The sequence below is a fragment of the Herpailurus yagouaroundi genome, unplaced genomic scaffold (assembly GCF_014898765.1).
Source record: "Herpailurus yagouaroundi ecotype Mexico unplaced genomic scaffold, PumYag 142, whole genome shotgun sequence".
Taxonomy (NCBI): Eukaryota; Metazoa; Chordata; class Mammalia; order Carnivora; family Felidae; genus Herpailurus; species Herpailurus yagouaroundi.
This window is the reverse complement of record NW_024412397.1, coordinates 20,164,590-20,183,358: the sequence shown is the minus strand read 5'-3', so window position 1 is coordinate 20,183,358 and position 18,769 is coordinate 20,164,590. Positions and strand designations below refer to the sequence as shown.

General features: G+C 40.0%; 1 protein-coding gene and 1 long non-coding RNA gene across 25 annotated transcripts in view; one reads left to right on the top strand and one right to left on the bottom strand.

Annotated features, from left to right (window-relative positions):
* TCF4 (transcription factor 4) overlaps positions 1 to 17,867 on the bottom strand; it is a 354,315-nt gene extending 336,448 nt beyond the window's left edge. For 9 of the 24 annotated variants that reach the window (XM_040478740.1, XM_040478744.1, XM_040478747.1 and 6 more), the window contains exons 1-3: positions 16,436 to 16,547; positions 15,416 to 15,507; positions 13,645 to 13,717 (exon numbers count right to left, since the gene is read on the bottom strand). In XM_040478740.1, coding sequence (XP_040334674.1) covers positions 13,645 to 13,717; positions 15,416 to 15,487 — 145 coding nt within the window. In that variant the 5' untranslated portion in view covers positions 15,488 to 15,507; positions 16,436 to 16,547. Of the gene's footprint in view, positions 1 to 13,644; positions 13,718 to 14,174; positions 14,193 to 14,384; positions 14,511 to 15,415; positions 15,508 to 16,435; positions 16,548 to 16,866; positions 16,948 to 17,691 lie in introns of those variants that run through there. The other 15 variants (XM_040478738.1, XM_040478736.1, XM_040478737.1 and 12 more) reach the window with 10 other exon arrangements.
* Positions 17,868 to 18,323: 456 nt separating this feature from the next.
* The window catches only part of LOC121032629 (uncharacterized), a 24,048-nt gene continuing 23,602 nt past the window's right edge, over positions 18,324 to 18,769 (top strand). Inside the window, exon 1 of the long non-coding RNA XR_005791397.1 lies at positions 18,324 to 18,728. This is a non-coding gene — a long non-coding RNA (uncharacterized LOC121032629). The remainder of the gene's footprint in view (positions 18,729 to 18,769) is intronic.

Here is an 18,769-nt window from a genome sequence, read left to right as displayed (position 1 = left end):
AGGAAGGAAGGAAGGAAGGAAGGAAGGAAGGAAGGAAGGAAGGAAGGAAGGAAAGAAGGATGGATGGATGGAAATGAGGGAGGGAGGGAGGAAAGGAGGGAGTGAAAGAGGGGAGGGAAGGAAGACCGGCTATTTTTAATTCAACTTGAACAATAAATATAGCAAAAGAATGGCAATAATTTTCCTAACTAAAATGGACTAACATGCTGGTTCGACAAGTGACTCCCAAGAGTAAACAGCTGTAAGCTTCATTTTGTTGCTAATCAAAAGTAAACTGATGGGGCACCTGGGTGGCCCAGTGGGTTGAGCACCCGACTTCGGTTCAAGTCATGATCTCATGGTTTGTAGGTTCAAGCCCCTCATCGGGCTCTGTGCTGACAGCTCAGAGCCTGGAGCCTGCTTCAGATGCTGTATCTCCCTCTCTCTCTCTCTCTCTCTGCCCTTCCCCAGCTCACACTCTGTTTCTCTCTCTCTCAAAAATAAAGAAACATTAAAAAAAAAAAAAGTAAACTGACGATTCTTCCCCCAAGGCCATCTCAGACAAAATACTATCAAATAATAGTGTTTCAGTCTCAGACACAGTATCATATAAATCAAACCACCCACCTAATGTTCACTAGCAAAGACACTCAACAACATCTCACACATGTGCCACTCAATACCTGACTAGAGGTACTCGATGAATTCAACAGGTTTAACCAAAATATCGTAACATTGACTGGTAATAAGAACAGGAGCTATAAGAAGCCTAAATAGCGCACGATGACTGATGACCTCCGAATAAGAAAGAAGAGTCTCCTTCGCCTGGTTCTTCCACTTCCACTCTGCGCCCTCTCTGAAGAGAATTGCAAAATCAACCTACCACTTGCCTCTGAAAATAAAAAGCACTTCTATGGTACTTGGTTCCTAAAAAAGCAGTGGATATCACAGGGCAGTTGAATTAGGTCTCGCAGTTGCTTTTGGAAGGTACAGTAGATTTTCAAGTATTAAAGTTACAGAAAGTTTCACCAAAAAAGAGCAGGGGCCCAGTATGAATGCTCCCTCGCCAGTGGGCTAAAGTTATAGATATCAAATAAAGTCTACAGTCAGTTCTCTGACTGCACCACCCACACCACAGCAACACCATCTCTCATCTGGATTTCTGAAGCCTCCCAAAACTGGTTTGAGCCACCCACACCAATTACCCTTGAGGTCTGCATTCTGGGCTGCAGTCAGACTGTTCCCAGGCACAAATGTGACTGGCAGCAAGCTGCACAGGTCCCCTGTTGCTCAGCCTGGCAAGGTCTGGCCCCTACAACACTCCTCCCCAGCCTTGCTCAAACCATGCTCTAACCCCCTCCCCAACCAGCTCTCTCTGCTGGGAACCTATTCCTCCCTGCCCACTTCACTAGCCCTCCATCCCTTACACCTCAGTTCAGATGTGCTGGCCTCAGGGAATCCTCTCCTGACTGTTGAGTTCGGTCAAATGTCCTGTGGCAAACCTGTCCAATGCTCAGATGTGGAACTTGATATTTCTCTGGTTGATTATTCAGTGAATGTCTGTCTCCCACATTTAGACAATGCAGAGCATATCTACCTTGCTCACCATTTTATTTCCAGGACCCAGCATGGTATCTGACGCACGGTGGATGCTCAATAAATAATTACTTAGTTTTAAAACTAAATGAGTAGCTTTACTGCCCATAAGGTTTAAGAATAAATATTTAAAAATTCAGGCATGAAAATAAAAAAGAAAACCATGCACATCTAGTGCCCTTGAAGTAAATGAGCACTACCTATAAATCCAAAACTTTAATTTCTGCTCAAAAAGGACAAAAGGAGTATAATTAGCATTGTCTCCCAAGGAATCTCTGGTACTATATGTGAAAGTACATTCGTAACAGGGCACCTGGGTGGTGCAGTCGGTTGAGCGCCCAACTCTGGATTTCGGCTCAGGTCATGATCTCACAGGTTTGTGAGTTCAAGCCCTTCATCCAGCTCTGAGCTGACAGTGCGGAGCCTGCTTGGGATTCTCCCTCTCCCTCTCTCTCTCTGTCCCTCTTCACCTCTCTCTCTCTCTCTCTCTCTCTCTCTGCCCCTTTCTGGTTCACACTCCTTCTGTCTCTCTCAAAATAAATAAATAAACTTAAAAAAAAAAGAAAGAAAGAACATTGATAACAAATACTCTCCCAGGTCCCATTTTCCTAAATATTTGAATCCATTCTTCCTTTATAGTCAGGTAGAGTACACATGTACACAGTATTTCTATGCTGCAGTCAGAAATGTGAAGTCTGCATTTAGTTATATTTTTTTAACGTTTATTTATTTTTGACACAGAGGGTGCACACAGGGGAGGGGCAGACAGAAAGGGAGACAGAGGATCCAAAGCGGCCTCTGCACTGACAGCAGAGAGCCTGATGCGAGGGCTGAGACTCAGGTACCAGGAGATGTTGACCTGAGCAGAAGTCAGATGCTTAACTGTCTGAGCGCCCCTGTACTCAGTTATACTTTAAAGTATCTTTCCAAGAGTTCTAATTCTATATTTCAACACCACTTATTTTAAAAGTACTTTATTGTTGAATCGGTATAGAACTTTCACCTAACAGGTGCAGTATCATACTCACTCTAATTACAATGCTAAGGTTGACATTTATTCTTCTTTACATCACCACAGCGTCTAGCACTGAGATTTGTCTTGATTCTCAAAAACATTTACTGAATTAATGAATGAGTACATGAAACTTAATAATTATTAATAATTCTATGCTATTCCCGTGAAATACATTCACACTGGGAAAAAATGATATTCATTCATCCCTTTCACTTTCCAAAGTTTTCAAAATTCTTTAAACAATCAGCCCTTAAACAATTATGGATTTGTTTTTAAGTAAAATTAATTAAATTAACTATGGGACATTTCTCACCTTATCTAATTCTACCAAAATTGCTACTAACGAAAGCGGGACAGCACAAATGTACATCCCACATACAAGAAAGAATTCTACATAGGTTGAAAAGATCAATTGAATAAGAGGTTAGTAAGATCAGGGGAGAGTAAGGCGTCAAAAGAAAATAAACCTTGTGGCTAAAAGTAACCTGACAAAGAATCACAGTGCCCACAAGAGTAGAAAGACAATCAGTGGTTTGGGTCACCAGTTAGTACACAATGATGTTCAAGAAGGCACACAACAAAGAATGATTATTCAAACAAGGACTGAAATTGATATTGTCTGGTATTCCCTTTCAAAACTACAAAACTTGGTTACGTATGAAATTGTTTAGTAAGTCTTCAAATATTATTACCACTGATGACCAAAACATTTTCCTCTTTTGAGTTTAAAGTTGCAGCATTGCAGAAGATTTCTACCATGAATCCCTTATTTGTAAAGTAAAGGAAAAGTTTTTGGGGATATGTAGGTTCATAACTGACATTCTTAAAAATGGATCTAGAATATTCCCTTATAAAAATCTTGTTTCAGGGCGCCTGGGCAGCTCACTCGGTTAAGCATCCGACTTCGGCTCAGGTCATGATCTCGCTGTTTTTGAGTTCGAGCCCGGCGTCAGGCTCTGTGCGAACAGCTCGGAGCCTGGAGCCTGTTTCAAATTCTGTGTCTCCTCCTCTCTCTGCCTCTCCCCTGTTCATGCTCTGTCTCTCTCTCTCTCAATAATAAATAAACGTTAAAAACATTTTTTTAAATCTTGTTTCTACAATGTAGCAAATACAATCATGCATTAATAAAGTCTTCCTAGGACACCTGAGTGGCTCAGTCAGTTAAGTGTCCAACTCCTGATCTCAGCTCAGGTCATGATCTCAACAGTTCGTGGGTTCAAGCCTCACATCGGGCTCTGTGCTGACAGTGTGGAGCCTGCTTGGGATTCTCTCTCTCCCTCTCTCTGCCCTTCACCCACTCGCTCTCTCTCTCTCTCTCTCTCCCTCTCCCTCAAAATAAACAAACTTTAAAAAAATTAAAAAAAAAATAAATTCTTCCTAAGCCTATTTCAACCATCACTTTAATTTTTGGCTTCTTGTGGAAACTGAAAACACATGCTAGACACGGAAATCCTGGCATGTCACAGAGAAACAGACACGTCAATCTGAAATCATCAATACTTGAGGGGAGAATTGTATTTACATATATTTTTCCTATTTGTGATGTAATTACGATAGATTTTAACAAAAGGTGATTCTGGCCACTTGATGATGTTCTTACAAACACTATGTAAGTTTTGGCTAGGATCACAGTCTTTGAGAATGTTTTTTAAATACATTTCTGAATGTATTATATAGCAATAATAATTACCACATTTCCCTGCTAGCTTTTGAATCAAAAGATGTGGCACTGGTAATGGTGATGGCAGTGATAATAAAAATTACAATGATGAATTCTTGCAATCTGAAACTATTGTTAAGTATGGCATAAGATCCCCTCTTAAAGTTTAAACTTTCCTGGAAAGTTTCTTTTTTTTTTTTTTTTCAACGTTTATTTATTTTGGGGACAGAGAGAGACAGAGCATGAACGGGGGAGGGGCAGAGAGAGAGGGAGACACAGAATCGGAAACAGGCTCCAGGCTCTGAGCCATCAGCCCAGAGCCTGACGCGGGGCTCAAACTCACGGACCGCGAGATCGTGACCTGGCTGAAGCCGGACGCTTAACCGACTGCGCCACCCAGGCGCCCCTCCTGGAAAGTTTCAAATTATTTTTCCAGCTTTAAGATGTAGGCTGTGAGGTTCTATCACTTTGTCAAAATGAAGCAGCTATGTACCAGAGAACACTGCGAAAGAATCTAGACTTCCAGAATTCCGCTAAATAAATAAGTTTCTCCACAGCAGCTAAACTTCCACTGCTGAATGATATAACAGGAAGTGTCTGGACCCGGGAACATAAAAACCTTGATTTCCATCCTGACACGACCATTAAAAAACACATACTTTTGGAAGGGACTGGATTATAATCTCTAATAGCCCCAAGGAAATCCCCAAAAGCAAAAAAGAAAAAACAAACAAAAAAAGGCATCCGAAATAGGGACACTGCAGGTTGAAGTCACTGTGGTTGTCCATACCAGAGCTGATCCCACAGCAGAGCTGAGGAGCCTCTCTTTTTGGAGATCTCTTTAATCCACCCTTTGCAACCTTTGCAACAGCCTTCCTCTGTGCCTGCTTCACAGTGATCGTGACACAAAATGCTCAGTCCCAGTGCCCCCAGGTCAAAATGCTATTCCTCCCCTTCAAGGCTCAGACTTGATTTGTCCATGAAGCCTTCATTATTCTTTTCCCTCCCAAAGAAAGAATTTGTCTTTGTCTAAACTCCCACAACGTAAATGGTACTTGCCTTTTGGGCACTGAAGGCTAATTCTGTATGTGGTTTTCTATCCTTTACTGTCAGAATATATGCCCTCTCAGGGCAGGAACTATCTCCCATAAATCCCTCTATGTCCCATAATTGCTAACACAGGGGGTTGAGCATAGCATGTACTAAAAATATCTATGAGATCAACCATCAATAAGAATTTTGATAGGTAAATAAGAAACTAGCTATATAGAAACAGCATTCTCTCTCTATGGCCAACATATTAAAACCCAAGGGGTAAAACAGAAGATACGCCGTTAAGTCTTCAGATAGTGACATAAATAAATTAACCTTTCTAAACCATACATTATCAATTTTTACTCTTCTTAAGTGGATATAAAAGTAACTACTGACAAGGTACACCAATTTGCATGTTTTCATGTCTCGCTCTTCGGCATTTCACACAGCATTAAACTGTAGTGTCCAGAACATTTCAATATCCTTCTTCCTACAAGATAAGTCTTTTCCTGGTTTAACTGTCCCTAAATACCTTGCATTTAAGTCTTGGCTTGGGAAATTTGAGATTAAAAACCTTCCATTTGGATGCTTTGCAACTCAGCTAAGTACCTCAAGAGGGAATGTTTAAATTAATGGAAGATTAAAGCAAGGAAGAACATTCTAAAAGGTAATGGGGCTTTGTCACCACCTCCTCTATTTTATTGGGAAAATAGTCTTTTTCCCAGGGGGCTGAAAGTTTATATGCCAACCATCAGTCTAGTTTAACTATTCAAAGTTAAAAATGTTAGAGAAAAAAAAAGTTTGTAATGGAAATGCTGACATGCCATGAAGTAAGGAGGCATTGGCAGGTGCTCCTGTAACCCAGGGTCATAATTCAATCAACCTGCATTTTGACGTCATCGGTTTCAGAAAAAAGCCAAATGGTTTATGAACAGCTCCAGAAACCCTGAGATTAAATTACAGCCCTGATATTTAATCATGGGCCTTACTTTGTTATTTTTAATAACACAATACATTTTAACAGTTATTCGTCAACTGCCTTAGCCAAATTGGAACACGTGATGACAAGTGAGGCGGATTATGATGTCTATCTCTCATAATCTAAATTTTTATTATTTGTTCAGAAATGGTAGATTATACACTTTTTCTTCTTCTTAAGAAACATACAGTTGGTACCCACGGATTGAGTCCAAACCTTAATTAAAAGCAGCATGGGGTCCCTGACCAGCGGGTCAGGACATCTGTATTTGTGTCTTATTATAGCCAATAACCAACTGTATGATTTGGGCAAAAGACATTTAATCCTCCCAAACCTTGGCTCTTTACCTAAAAAATAATAGAGCATCTCCAAAGTCTCTTGTAAATCCAACTTTCTATAAATTACTTAAAATCAATACTGTGTACTTTCTTTGAGGCTCCCTGAGGACCTAATGTAAAAATGTGATAGCTGAAAAGCTGAATTCTTAATTCAATTAAAATGACTGATCAAAAGGCATTTTAGTACACGAGAATTTGTAAGCTAGAATTTTTAGAGGCAATCAGCAAATGAAACAGGTTCTTTAAAAAGTAATGTACAAATACTGCTGAACGTGTGAAGGGTTGTTTGCAAAACAAATCAATACAGGCCCATCCAACAATGGATTGCAGTTAATAAACTACATATAGTAATTACTACCAATGGCAGTCTAGAAAGTCATTCATTAAATGTTAATTGTCACACAAAAGTACAAAAGCATCCATTTGAACAATCTGGTGGCTGCACCTTTAAATAAAATTCTTACAGTCCTGAAATTCATCCATATTAACTGATTTTAAACACAGCTGGGTATTTGATATGCTGATTAACTAGGCCTTTATTTATTTTGGAAATGAAAGTAAATATGACAACCTTTCTCAACACTTTTGCTATTCCTAGGAGTTGGACATAAATATACATATATATACACACATATATATACATATACATGCACACACACATATATATACATATATATGTGTATATATGTGTGTGTGCATGTATATGTATATATGTGTATGTATATATATACGTGTATATATATATGTATATATATATATATATATGTATATATATACTGCTTATAGCAAAGTGTTAACCAATCTCCTCTAAAGACTAGATTTGTACTTCTCTCATAAGCATTAAGAGGCATATGGTTCAAAAGTACCTACCTCAAACACATGTGCAAACCTTACTGTTGAGCCTAAGTAGGCTCACAGATATAGCAAATGCATAACCCAAGCATAAGTTTAAAAATTTGGTGGTCCATTTTGAAAATTTCCTTCCGACTAATAAGAAACCATTAACATAAATAACCTTTCAAAACACACAACCATATGATGTGCTTTACTTTCTCTAATACTTAGTGCTATCTAATTAGCTTGGAAGAACACCTGGTCATAAAATATAGCTCATAAAATAAGAAAATAAGGAAGGGGGGATTGGTTTGGTTTTTTGTTTTGTTTTTTTTTTTCTGTTTCTACCTAGCTTCATTTTGATGCTGTGTCTGTGTAAGATCTGACTTACTCAACATATAGATTTATATTCTAAAGGTTTGGCCAAGAACATTTTGGTTCAAGACTTGTAAACTGAAGAACATTTCAAAACACACCATGTTCCTTATTAGGCAACTTGAGATCTGTTATCTTGGCTTATGGGAACAGATCTAAATAGCATCATAATACTAAACGTTGAAAATCACAGGCCTGGGGCCACCAGGACTCAACTCTATGCCTTGGACGAGGTTGCAAACTTCCAATATAAAATGTAGTTTACCATTAGGAGTAAATGTTTGATCTGTAAAGCTTACAAAATTACTTTGTTTATCATAGCAGATGAAAGCAAAAAGGAATAATTTTAAGCTCAAAACAAAACTGTTTATATGACAGTCTTTACTGCTCCATGATTCTCAGCATTTAAGACAGATTCGAGCAATTAACAGCATAAACTTTCATTACATACTTCTATTATATATGTTTATGTGACTTCGCTGTTCATCTGTTATTTAAGTGATTTCCTCATTACAATAGTAGGGTAAAGATAATTTGCTGATGCTGTCAAAAATGTTAAGCATTTCTGTCTCAACAGATCTTGGATCCCCACGCTTGTTTAATGCATTTTATTTACTTAAGTCAGTGTCAAATAGAGTACTGCTTCTTCCTTCTGAATTTAGAAAATGTAACATTTTAAGCACATGTCTGGTAATAGACACATCAAAACTTCAAAACTGCTTATTTTAGTGATGCAGATGGAGTTTAGGATTATTGTTCGTGAATGAATATTAAGTTTCAAGGATCTAACAATGAACTGCGAAACTTTTTTTTTTACAGTTAAAAATAGTAAATCTTTATTTTTTAGATATTAACAGAGCAGGCTTGGGTACCTCCCCTCTTAGTTTGATTAGGTACATTAAAAATAACTGAAAACAAGGTATTTTCACAGGCACCCGGGCACACTGTCAATTCACAATAGAATGAAAGCACAACTTTGAAAAGATCTACTATATTCTCCTTGTAATAAGAATAATAATAGCAATAATAAAGAGACACACTAAGTCACACTGAAATCCAAAATGAATTAGAAAGCCAGCTTATCTGGACACTAAGGCAAGAAAAATATCATGGTTTATATCATTATCTTAAATATGGTTTTTAAAAACTGCTTATCTACTCTAAAGATCAGGAATAATATTACATGCCAAACCTCAATAATATATTCCTATGTCTACATAATCTTGAAAAATAATCTATATCGGACCATGTGTGTATGTGTGCAAAGGACACTGAGTTAGGCATACGTGAGCTTAAAACCTAATTTATTACTGGCTGCCTTGAGAGCATGTCATTTACCATCTCTGAATCTCAGTTTCCTCATCTATGAATTGAGCATGGTAACCCTTGCATCTCCTGGTTCTTGAGAGGAGTAAAAATGTATAATAAATATAAGTCGCAGAGCGCACCACTTGACATATTAAGCACTTGTATTTTGTCAGTGTCAGGCCCATCCATACCCTATTATCCTGTCTAATATCTTGCAAACAGTCACGGGGGAGCTAAGGTAAAGAGAAATGATCAATAATCCAAAATTCAGTTCTAAACCTTAAAAAGCATTCGAAGGGCACAAGCACATATGCAGAAGCAACATCAGCACACAGGGTATAATCCTATAGCTTATTATGCAACACAAATTAAGGAAAAACATAGTAGTGAAACCAATGTTAGTCCAATAAAGGATGTGCAGAGCCATAAAGAATTAGCAAATCAGAACTTGTTTTTTAGAATAGCAAATAAAGGCAGAGGTTAGAACCTCCTTAACTTGGGCCTCAGTTTTCTTTGGCTGGACAATGAAGACAACGGACTGTATACTAAAAGAGGTTGCTATCCCCAAAAGTCTGTAATTCTAATATAATGGGTTTAATGCCCCTTTACTTACTTTTAAACCTATTTACTTGGTCTGCTGCTTACAAAAAAGCCATACCACACTTGTGAGTTGTACTACAATAGTAAGGCTGTTTGAAACACACAAATGCACACACACACACACACACACACACACACACACACACACACAAATACAGATACACACAATTAAATAATTCTACCCCACAGATGCCTTTAAGGGGAGAGCAATTATTTTTCACACTATAACCATGAATGCAAACAGTTATGGATGGAAATTAATTCAGGATGCTGACCATTTGAATTTTCTCTGTGATACAAAAACTACCCACTGGATTCATTTTCTCACTGAACTTACTACATTGATGTGTCATTGGGTGTTACGTGGATATAGGTTAGCTAACCTGCATGAACATTAAAAAATGTTTGTCTTCTTCCAAAAATGACCATGACGGGGATGTAGTGTGTTTTACTTCTGCTCTTAATTGTTCAAACACCCATTCATTTGGCAATCTTTCACAAACACTGAACACCTAAGTAAAACTAAACAGTTACAGGGGGGAAAAGCTCAACTTTTAAACTAAGGGAGGAAGATGTAGTATCCATCATAGACTAACTGTAAATACACGTAACAGATGTGACCAGGGCTGTTCTTGAATATAGATCATTTTAGTGGCCCAACTTTAAAACTACTTTTTAAAAAGATGCCAAAACCAGGATGTTTATCTTTTGCTTTTAAAAGACTCAAAGGTAACCAAAGAAACTGTATTTTTTGTTAGAATAGAAAATTAAGCCCCGTTCATCGATAAATTATAGACTTTAGGTGCTTGTTTGCTTTTTCTTTTGGTAACTTGGCCATCTTACTTTTTAATGAGAATAATTTTCCAATCATCCAGGCATGTGTATCCTTTTAGCTTGTTTTAAGAGCAATGATATAACGGATATTAAATCCCTTTGTATAAGTTACCATATAGGTTACAACTATTTCTTAAAAATAATTCCAGAGCCCACCAATTCATCCTGTTAAGGTCATCGAAGCTCTGAACCATCATGGCTGAATTGTTTTAGTGCTCTCTGCTGAACACCTGCAAACATCAAACAAAAACTGCAGGTCCTTTCCTGGGTTGACAAAAGCCTTTCATGTGAAAAATGCTCCCTGGGAATGTCAGGCTGTAGCTCAGGTTACATTCCATTCTCCCTAGCAGCCTCACCATTTCTTAAGGTGGTAGGAAAACCCATGTTTGAGAAATGAAAAGATTAAAGGGAATATGACCACACTTTATTTTCATTCCCACATTGCAAATCACGATGGAGCATCCTATATTAATCGATTCAAAAGCTATTGGGAACTTTAAGTATGAAATATCACCATGCCTCACCTTGAAGAAATACAGCTGGTTTTGCAAAGATGAACAAACAGTTCACTTACTTACAGTTCGGATCTTTGTTTCTTAGACCCAAGTTTCAAAGCTACCCATGAAAGTCACACCTGAGCCCACTCAAGACGAGTATTAACCTGAAGTAAATTTAGAAAATTATTTCTCTGCCCAAAGTTTCCTAGCTCATCCTTCAGTTAAAAGGCAAAATGCAGTTTTCCTGATTTTTCTACCTGATGTTCTTTAAAAGGGATTCATCTTTGTTGTGGAAATATAATGGAATGGAAATATAAGCCATTTTTTTCACTAATAGCCCTGTGTTCAAATATGTCTTGAATAGATGAGAAAAACCAACACTACAATCTGTACTCCATATATTATAATCACCATCACACTGCATTGGATGAGTACCCTGCATTTTCAATTCAGCTGCCACCACAAAATAGCCACTACACTTTTTTACCTTTAAAAGCAAACATTTGGGTCTGAAAACTACAACTGTGGTACAACGTAACTCAAAGTTCAACACCTTAAAAATAATCACAGTATATTCATTAGAAATATCGTATGTGACATGTCACTAAGGATGACGTCTCTGTCTGGGTTTGTGTGTGTGTGTGTGTGTGTGTGTTTGGTGTGTGTGCACATGTGCGCACGTGTGTGTGTATATATATTTGTCTTAAGAACTGTGTAAGTTCAATACATAATCACTTACTAAAATGCATGAATACATATTCATACTTATCCAGCCTGTACTCTCTGTAAACACTTAAACATCATAGCAAGGACTTTATTTAAATGTGAACACAGAAAAGGGCCCAGATGCACAGTTGTCTTTTTAAATGTAACACAATTTCATGCTTCTAAATCACTTTGCTTTATTAAACCATACCTAAACTGATACACTTAAGTTATTCCAAATGTGTCAGTTTTCACAGAGTGCAAGAGAGTGTTTTGCACTTTGAAAGCAGTCTATCTCTGGGCCTTTGTGACATAATCTACTTTTAGATTTAAGCTGAATACACGTTTTCTTAAGTAAAACCATGAAGAAAATTGCTGTCAGAGATAAAGTCTGTTACTGTTTTGATACTAGCATGAAATAGTAATCTGCCTACAAGAGATTCTTGCACTGATCTTTACTTCAAAGTTGTGTAGAGAACACAACACCAAAATTTGGAAGACAAAATACCAATACAACAACAACAACAAAAATATTAAGTCTGTAAATGGAAAATATAACAGGGTCCAGGCCACTAAAATACAAATATATTGTCAGAAGTACTTTTAATCAAGGTGGACCCCAAAACTGAAAAGATAAAATATAACCATAGGAAGCATCTTATAAATTATAAACATGTTACTTAGCCTAGTGGGGGCCAGAAAAAGGAGAAGTAACTTATTTGGAAATGAGCAACTTTTAAAAGCCACTAATTTTATAAAAGCATCCTAATTACACAAATCGCAAAGGTGAACAGATTGCTTTCATTGCCAGAGCATCAGATGAAAATTAAGAGATGTGAAATGATATTCAATAGTTAACAGAAAATTCCACTGGCACCTCGCAGCTAAAAGATGTCAACATTTACCAGCCTGACTCAAGAATGGTACTCTGTCTAATGTACTGGTATTTACCACTGTCAGAACTCCTAAAATACTACAGCTGTTTAAAAAGTATAAGTGGATTTAAGCTTTAAGCCCAAAGGATAGCAGGTAACCATGGATGCCTCCTTCCTATGCGAAATTCATTGGACAAAAAAATATATACATATTTTAAGTAGTATCATATTTTCAGTTTTCACTTTATAAGAGACCTTCAGGGAGTCCCCTACTAAAACTCCTCCTTAGAAGCCACATAATCATTGCGCACACAGATTCCTTTGTGAATAGCGCTAACGTCTTTTTTAAGCATCACCCAAAGACCTTTCATTTATAAAATGTAAAAGTCCTTGCAAATTTGAAACTTTAACTATAGCAAAAATTCACTGCATGAGGAAATGCTTAGAGAACAAAAAATAGCTAAAGCATCAAAAAGAATGCTTTAAAGAGAAATGAATTCATATTTAGCTCTCAGATTAGCAAGAGGCTCTCTATTTACAGCTATGGTTTACAATGCAGCAGTCATCTGCAAAGTAAGTGCTCACTTCTTTAAAAGGGTTAATTATACATAGTACCTAATAATTAATATTATTTACGAGGGATTTTCCCTTTTTTTTGAAAGTTAGATTTTTCCCTCTATTTTCAAACAGGGAAATAAATTAATTTTCCCCGTGTCAACACTGGCCTTATCTTCACATGTTTGATTACAACTGTATTAGAAAATTGCTTTTAAATTAAGAAATGGAATTCTGAGACAATTTCCTTGATTTAAAAAAAAAAAGGCCTAATTTTAATTCTGCAAAAGATAACATTTTGTGTAAGTTATACCACCGATGGACAGTGAAATAACCGTATCATTACAGGCTACAATTTCAATGACTTTTCCAGAACACTTCAACAGAGCCAAAAATATACAATGAGTGAATAAACAGCTAAGAACATTTAACTACATGCTAAGAAAAGAATTTACATACTTGAGCCAGTAAAATGTCCACTCGCCAAAGAAGTTGGTCCATTTTTCCCACTGCTCACAGGAGGTGAAAACATCTAAAAGAAACAAAGAAACATTACTGTTGAAAAAAAGACATCTGTGCCTTCAGAGTTCGTCAAAGATCTTTCAGACTCTTACCAAATAGCTTAAGAGTTTACGTTAAGGGTTCATTTTAGTAAAATACATCACCATCCAACTTAAAACTAAAACAAGCATAACATTACCAGTCCCCCCCCCCCCTTTTACCACTCTGTTCTTAATTTTTCCTCAGGTTCATTAGACTGCCAGCACTAGGCAGCACTGGTCCACTTTAAACAAACAGTCCCCATAATGTTATCAAGATTCAGGGTGGAGGGCAGCGGCCTCTCCAGAAAACACTAGTTTTACAAAGGAGAAGAAAAAAGTTGTTTGCTTTATGCTGAAAACCTTGGCCATAAACGTGGCAATGTCCATTTCCATCCCGTATAGGATTTGCCTGTCATATGTGAACCCAAATAAATATAAAAGTGCCACCTGCACTAAATTCTCATTTCGTCTCTAACATGAGAGCAATTTGTAGCAAGACTCTCTCTCTCTCTCTCACTCTTTCTCACTCTCTCTCTCTCTCTCTCCCTCTCTCACTCTCTCTCTCTCTCTCTCTCTCTCTCTCTCTCTCTCTCCAGCATTTATTTCGACCCTAATTGGCTTCCCTCTTCTTCGACGTATCTAGTGGATAATGCGCACCTTCCCTGAGTCAGAGCCTGCAAAAAGCAAAGGAACGAATGGAGAAAGTGCAGCAAGCAGAAAGGGGGCTACAAAGCTGCCTAGGGCTACGTTTCCTGGCAAAACTTCCGAAAGCCATTTCTCCAGAAGAAGGTCCAGAAGCAGCAGCAGCAGCAGCAGCAGCAGCAGCAGCAGCAGCAGCAGCAACAGCAGCGGAGGCGGCGGCGGCGGCGGCGGCGGCGGCGGCGGCGGCGGCAGCGGCAGCAGCAACATGAAAGAGCCCCACTTAGAAGGCGGTTTGGATTTTATTTGCGTGTTTTGTGGATTCTTTTTATTTTGCTTTGCAAATGCATCTTACACCAAACTCTCTCGGCATTAAAAATGAGTGAATTCCCCTGCCGGGTCTGGGACTTGATTTGGGAAAGGGAAGCAAAGGGATGCAGGACCAACTACAGCCGTAAAACTCCACAAGTGTGCAAGTTTTGCTTTGTGCTGATCTCACGACTGTGAAATGCACCAACCCGGTCTAAAGGGTTCTAAAGAGTGTGTGCCCAGCACATATGCACGAGTTTTCAGAATCCTAGAAAGAGATGTAACTAATACGTATCCAAAGCATCATCAATTTAAAACTTTAAGAGACAACTGGGTCTCCTAGTTGCTCCTTTCCATTTCCAGAAAAACAAAAATAAAAGGAATACTGCGCAAAGTATTAGTACTCTCATGTCCAGGTAAGGCCAAGTTTTAGGGTGGTCTGTTTGTCCTTTCATTTGGGGGGAGGTTCCATTATTTTGAGGGTCCGGTGGGTAGGGAATCCAAGGCAAGTAATTTTACACTCTGGGAAAAAAAAAAAAAGCCTGAATCGTCCATCACACCCAAAAATTGTAGTTAAAAACTTATCAAAAAGACCTTCATGTTTGCCAAAGATTCAACCAATTAAAAAATTATTCCTGTCCTTTAGATTACTATTGGTTTCTAGCTGAAGTGTTTGGGTTTTTTGTTTTGTTTTGTTTTGTTTTTCACAGCTGTTGTTAGTTTCCACCGTTCTTTCTTACCGCACTGAAATCCAGTAAATCACTCAGCTCTTTGTCCGTCCCTAAGGCAGCCATTCGCTGTTGGTGATGCATTTTAGCAAAATCACACAAACCTAGAAACATGGAAATAACCGCAATCAGAAAATCCAGTCCCAATCCTTGGAGAAAACACAATCGGATTTTTGGAGACTGGGGGGGTTGGGGGGTGGGGATGTGGGGGCGGGCGGGATTAAGGCGGAAAGGAGGGAGGGATGGGAGAGTTTTGTTGTTTTTTTTTTTTTTTAAGATGGAATAGGCAGCAATAGCAAAAAAAAAAAAAAAAAAAAAAAAAAGCGATACTGATAATTGTATTTCCAAAGAGACGATCAAAACTGGTAACATCCACTATAAAACCAAATCCGGGAAAGGAGGGGAAAAAAAAAGCCGCTCTTCAGCGCATCATTTTATGCAACAGGAGGTAGAGCGAGAAATGAATGGATCACAGAGAAAAGAGAAACTACTCAGAACGATCCGGTCTCAACTTTCCCCCCCCCACCTTCCACCCCACCCCCCTCACACACACACACACACACACACACACACACACACACACACACGCACACACACTCACACACACCACTCCCCTCTGCATTTCAAAGTAGCTATAAAGAAATTAAAGATGAGCGTCTCTGGAGTGAAAACACGTCCAAAGGGGGAGGGGTGACAGGGTCGGCGAAAGGGGGGAGCAGAGTGGAGGGTCGGGTCCTGTAATTGTCCAGCACCCTAATTTGTGAAAGAAAGGGTTGTAGAAATTAAAGTCAGGCCCTTGGCAAAGTCATCGGTCCCTCCGAGTGGCATGACTGGGGAGGGGGGGCGGGGGGGGGGGGTAGAGACGAGGGGGAGGGAAGAGGCGCGGGAGGGGAAGGGGTGTCTCTTCTGGGAGCGCCGGGAGCCGGGAGCCCGCGGCTCGGGAGGCGCGGAGCCGCGTGCGGAGCCTCCGAGCCCCAGCCCCGCGCCGCCCGGCGCATCAGCCCGCCGAGCCCCGCCGGCGCCCGTACCTACCGCCCGCGCGCGAGAAGGGGCTCTCCGTGCACCGCCGGCGCCGAGGCGGCGTTCATGTCTAACCACTGCCTCCACCACCACCACCTCCGCCTCCTGCGCCCGCGCCCGCTCCTGCTCCTTCCCCGCCGCCGCCGCCGCCGCCGCCGCCGCCACTACAGATCCGCAGACACACAGCCAAGATCCCTGACTCTTAACACCAACTCTCTTCTCCGGGGAGGGGAGGGGACGAGGGAAGGGGGGAGGGGGAAACACGCCGAGGCGCACGGAATTGCAAGTTCAGCAAAGAAATGGGTGGGGGGGCTCCGGCGGGGAGACGCGGCTCGCTCGGGTCGGGCTGGCTGGGATGCACCCCACCCCCCCCCCGAGGAAAAAAAAAATCTCAACACCTCCCCCGCCTCGCAAAAAAATACAAACGAAAATTCATCGAGCACCTCATTTTCCCTCAGATCGTCAGTTACAATCTGAAGCCTGAACAGTTCAGTTTTTGCCCGTTTCATCCATCGGAGGCACTTTGAAATTTATTCGAGTTTACATCCCCTCACTTCTTTCTTTCTCTGACTCTCGTTCCCTCTCACTCACACATCCACACACAGCAAAGCAAGTTTATACTAGGCTGCAAATACACGTGATGCAAAAAGACTTTGCCAAGAGGAACAATATTTTTCTTTTCCATATATAAACCAAGCCACATTTTGCTGGGGAGATTTTCATTTCGGTACTTTTGCATTGGGGGCGAAACCTAAATTGCATACTTTCTTTCCCCTTCCTTTCAAGTCACAGATTAGTATAGCTGCAAACTTCGCCAACAAAAAAAAAAAAGGCAATTTTTGAGGGTGGATGTTGTTTTGTTTTTACACTTGAGTTCCTAGCCACGCTAAGTCCCCGTTCGCCAGCACTTGTAAGTTTTGAATTCAACATTTACCATTACAGGCCTTGCATGCTCTTAAAACATACTTTTTCACATCACTTTTTAGGATAAAAATTAAGCTTCATAATTCTATCGTTTCGTAATAACAAGCGTGCTTTATCCAGTATATGCAACATACGCTATTTTAACGTGTGTTAAAATACACATTCCAGAAACCCTGTTATTGCTAGATGTGCTAGTACATACACAAAATGCATGCACACACTTTTTCCCATTGGCAATTATTTAATAGGTTGTTCCTTTTGTTTTAATAAAACATTGGGATCGACATTTTAAAAATTAAATTCAATTACAAACAGTTTACTCTGACAGCAAATTGTAACGTTACCTTAAATGGCCACAAATATGCTCACAATATTCCAAGGAAAGTGACTTTAAAAAGAAAGACAAAAATCTTCTGCAAGTACTTAGTATCTCACATGTGTATCCCCCAAAAAAGTATTTTAACTGGTACTCAGTTCTGCTCCAGGGATATCCACAGAATACAAGATTATGCACCTGGTTCTGTTTTTTGCATTTTCCACCGTAAAACTGCAACAAAATCCCCTCCCCCAAAAAAGAAATCATTAAAAAAAAAAATCCAACAACTTTTTCTTATTGTTTATAAAAAAAATATCAATACAGGATAGTTAGAATTTTTCCTCAAACAAATCTTGTTGGTGGTTTTTTTTTCTTCTCCTCTTATAAAGTCTTAAACTTGTTCCAAGTTTAGAGGTGTCTCATCATCATCATCCTCCTCCTCCTCCTCATCATCACCATTGACTCCCCCGTGGAGTCACATTGATAATAATAGGTTTCCCTGAAAGATACATTGTAATCCATTCACATCCGGGCACTGCGGGCTTATAAAGAGAAGGCGCTGCGGCCGCGGCTGCTCCTCCAGACAATGACTGGGGAGGGGCGGGGCGGGAGCGGGCGATCATAGAGTAGTAAACACGGCGCCTAGAGAGGCGCCCAAGATGGCGGCGCGTGCGGGCCACGCCTCCTCCGGGACCGGAGGCGGGTGGCTGCGCTCGGTCGGGTGTCGCGCGTGGGGGCTAAACTGCAAGGGCTCATGAGGTTGGGGCTGTTCCCAGGCCCAGGCGTGTTCCTGCGCGCTTCTTCTTGCTCCCTTTGCTTGGTCTTTCCTGGGTTTTTGTTGTTGTTTTTACTCAGAAGTGTAGTTTCTAAGTAAATGAAGGCATTACACGCCACAGATTTGCGCAGGGGAGTCAGATCCCCTGGCTCACCCTGAGGGAGGCTGGCCTCAGCAACAGAAAGCCAGAGCTCGGATTCTCCCGCAGTGTGGAGCCAGTCCTCTTAGCTAGCCTTGAACAGCGTGGGAAAAGGCGGCTGTACCAAGTTGTAGATGCCGGGCTTGAAGAGGTATGAGGGTGCCCTCCACCACCACTCCCCACCCCCCCCCC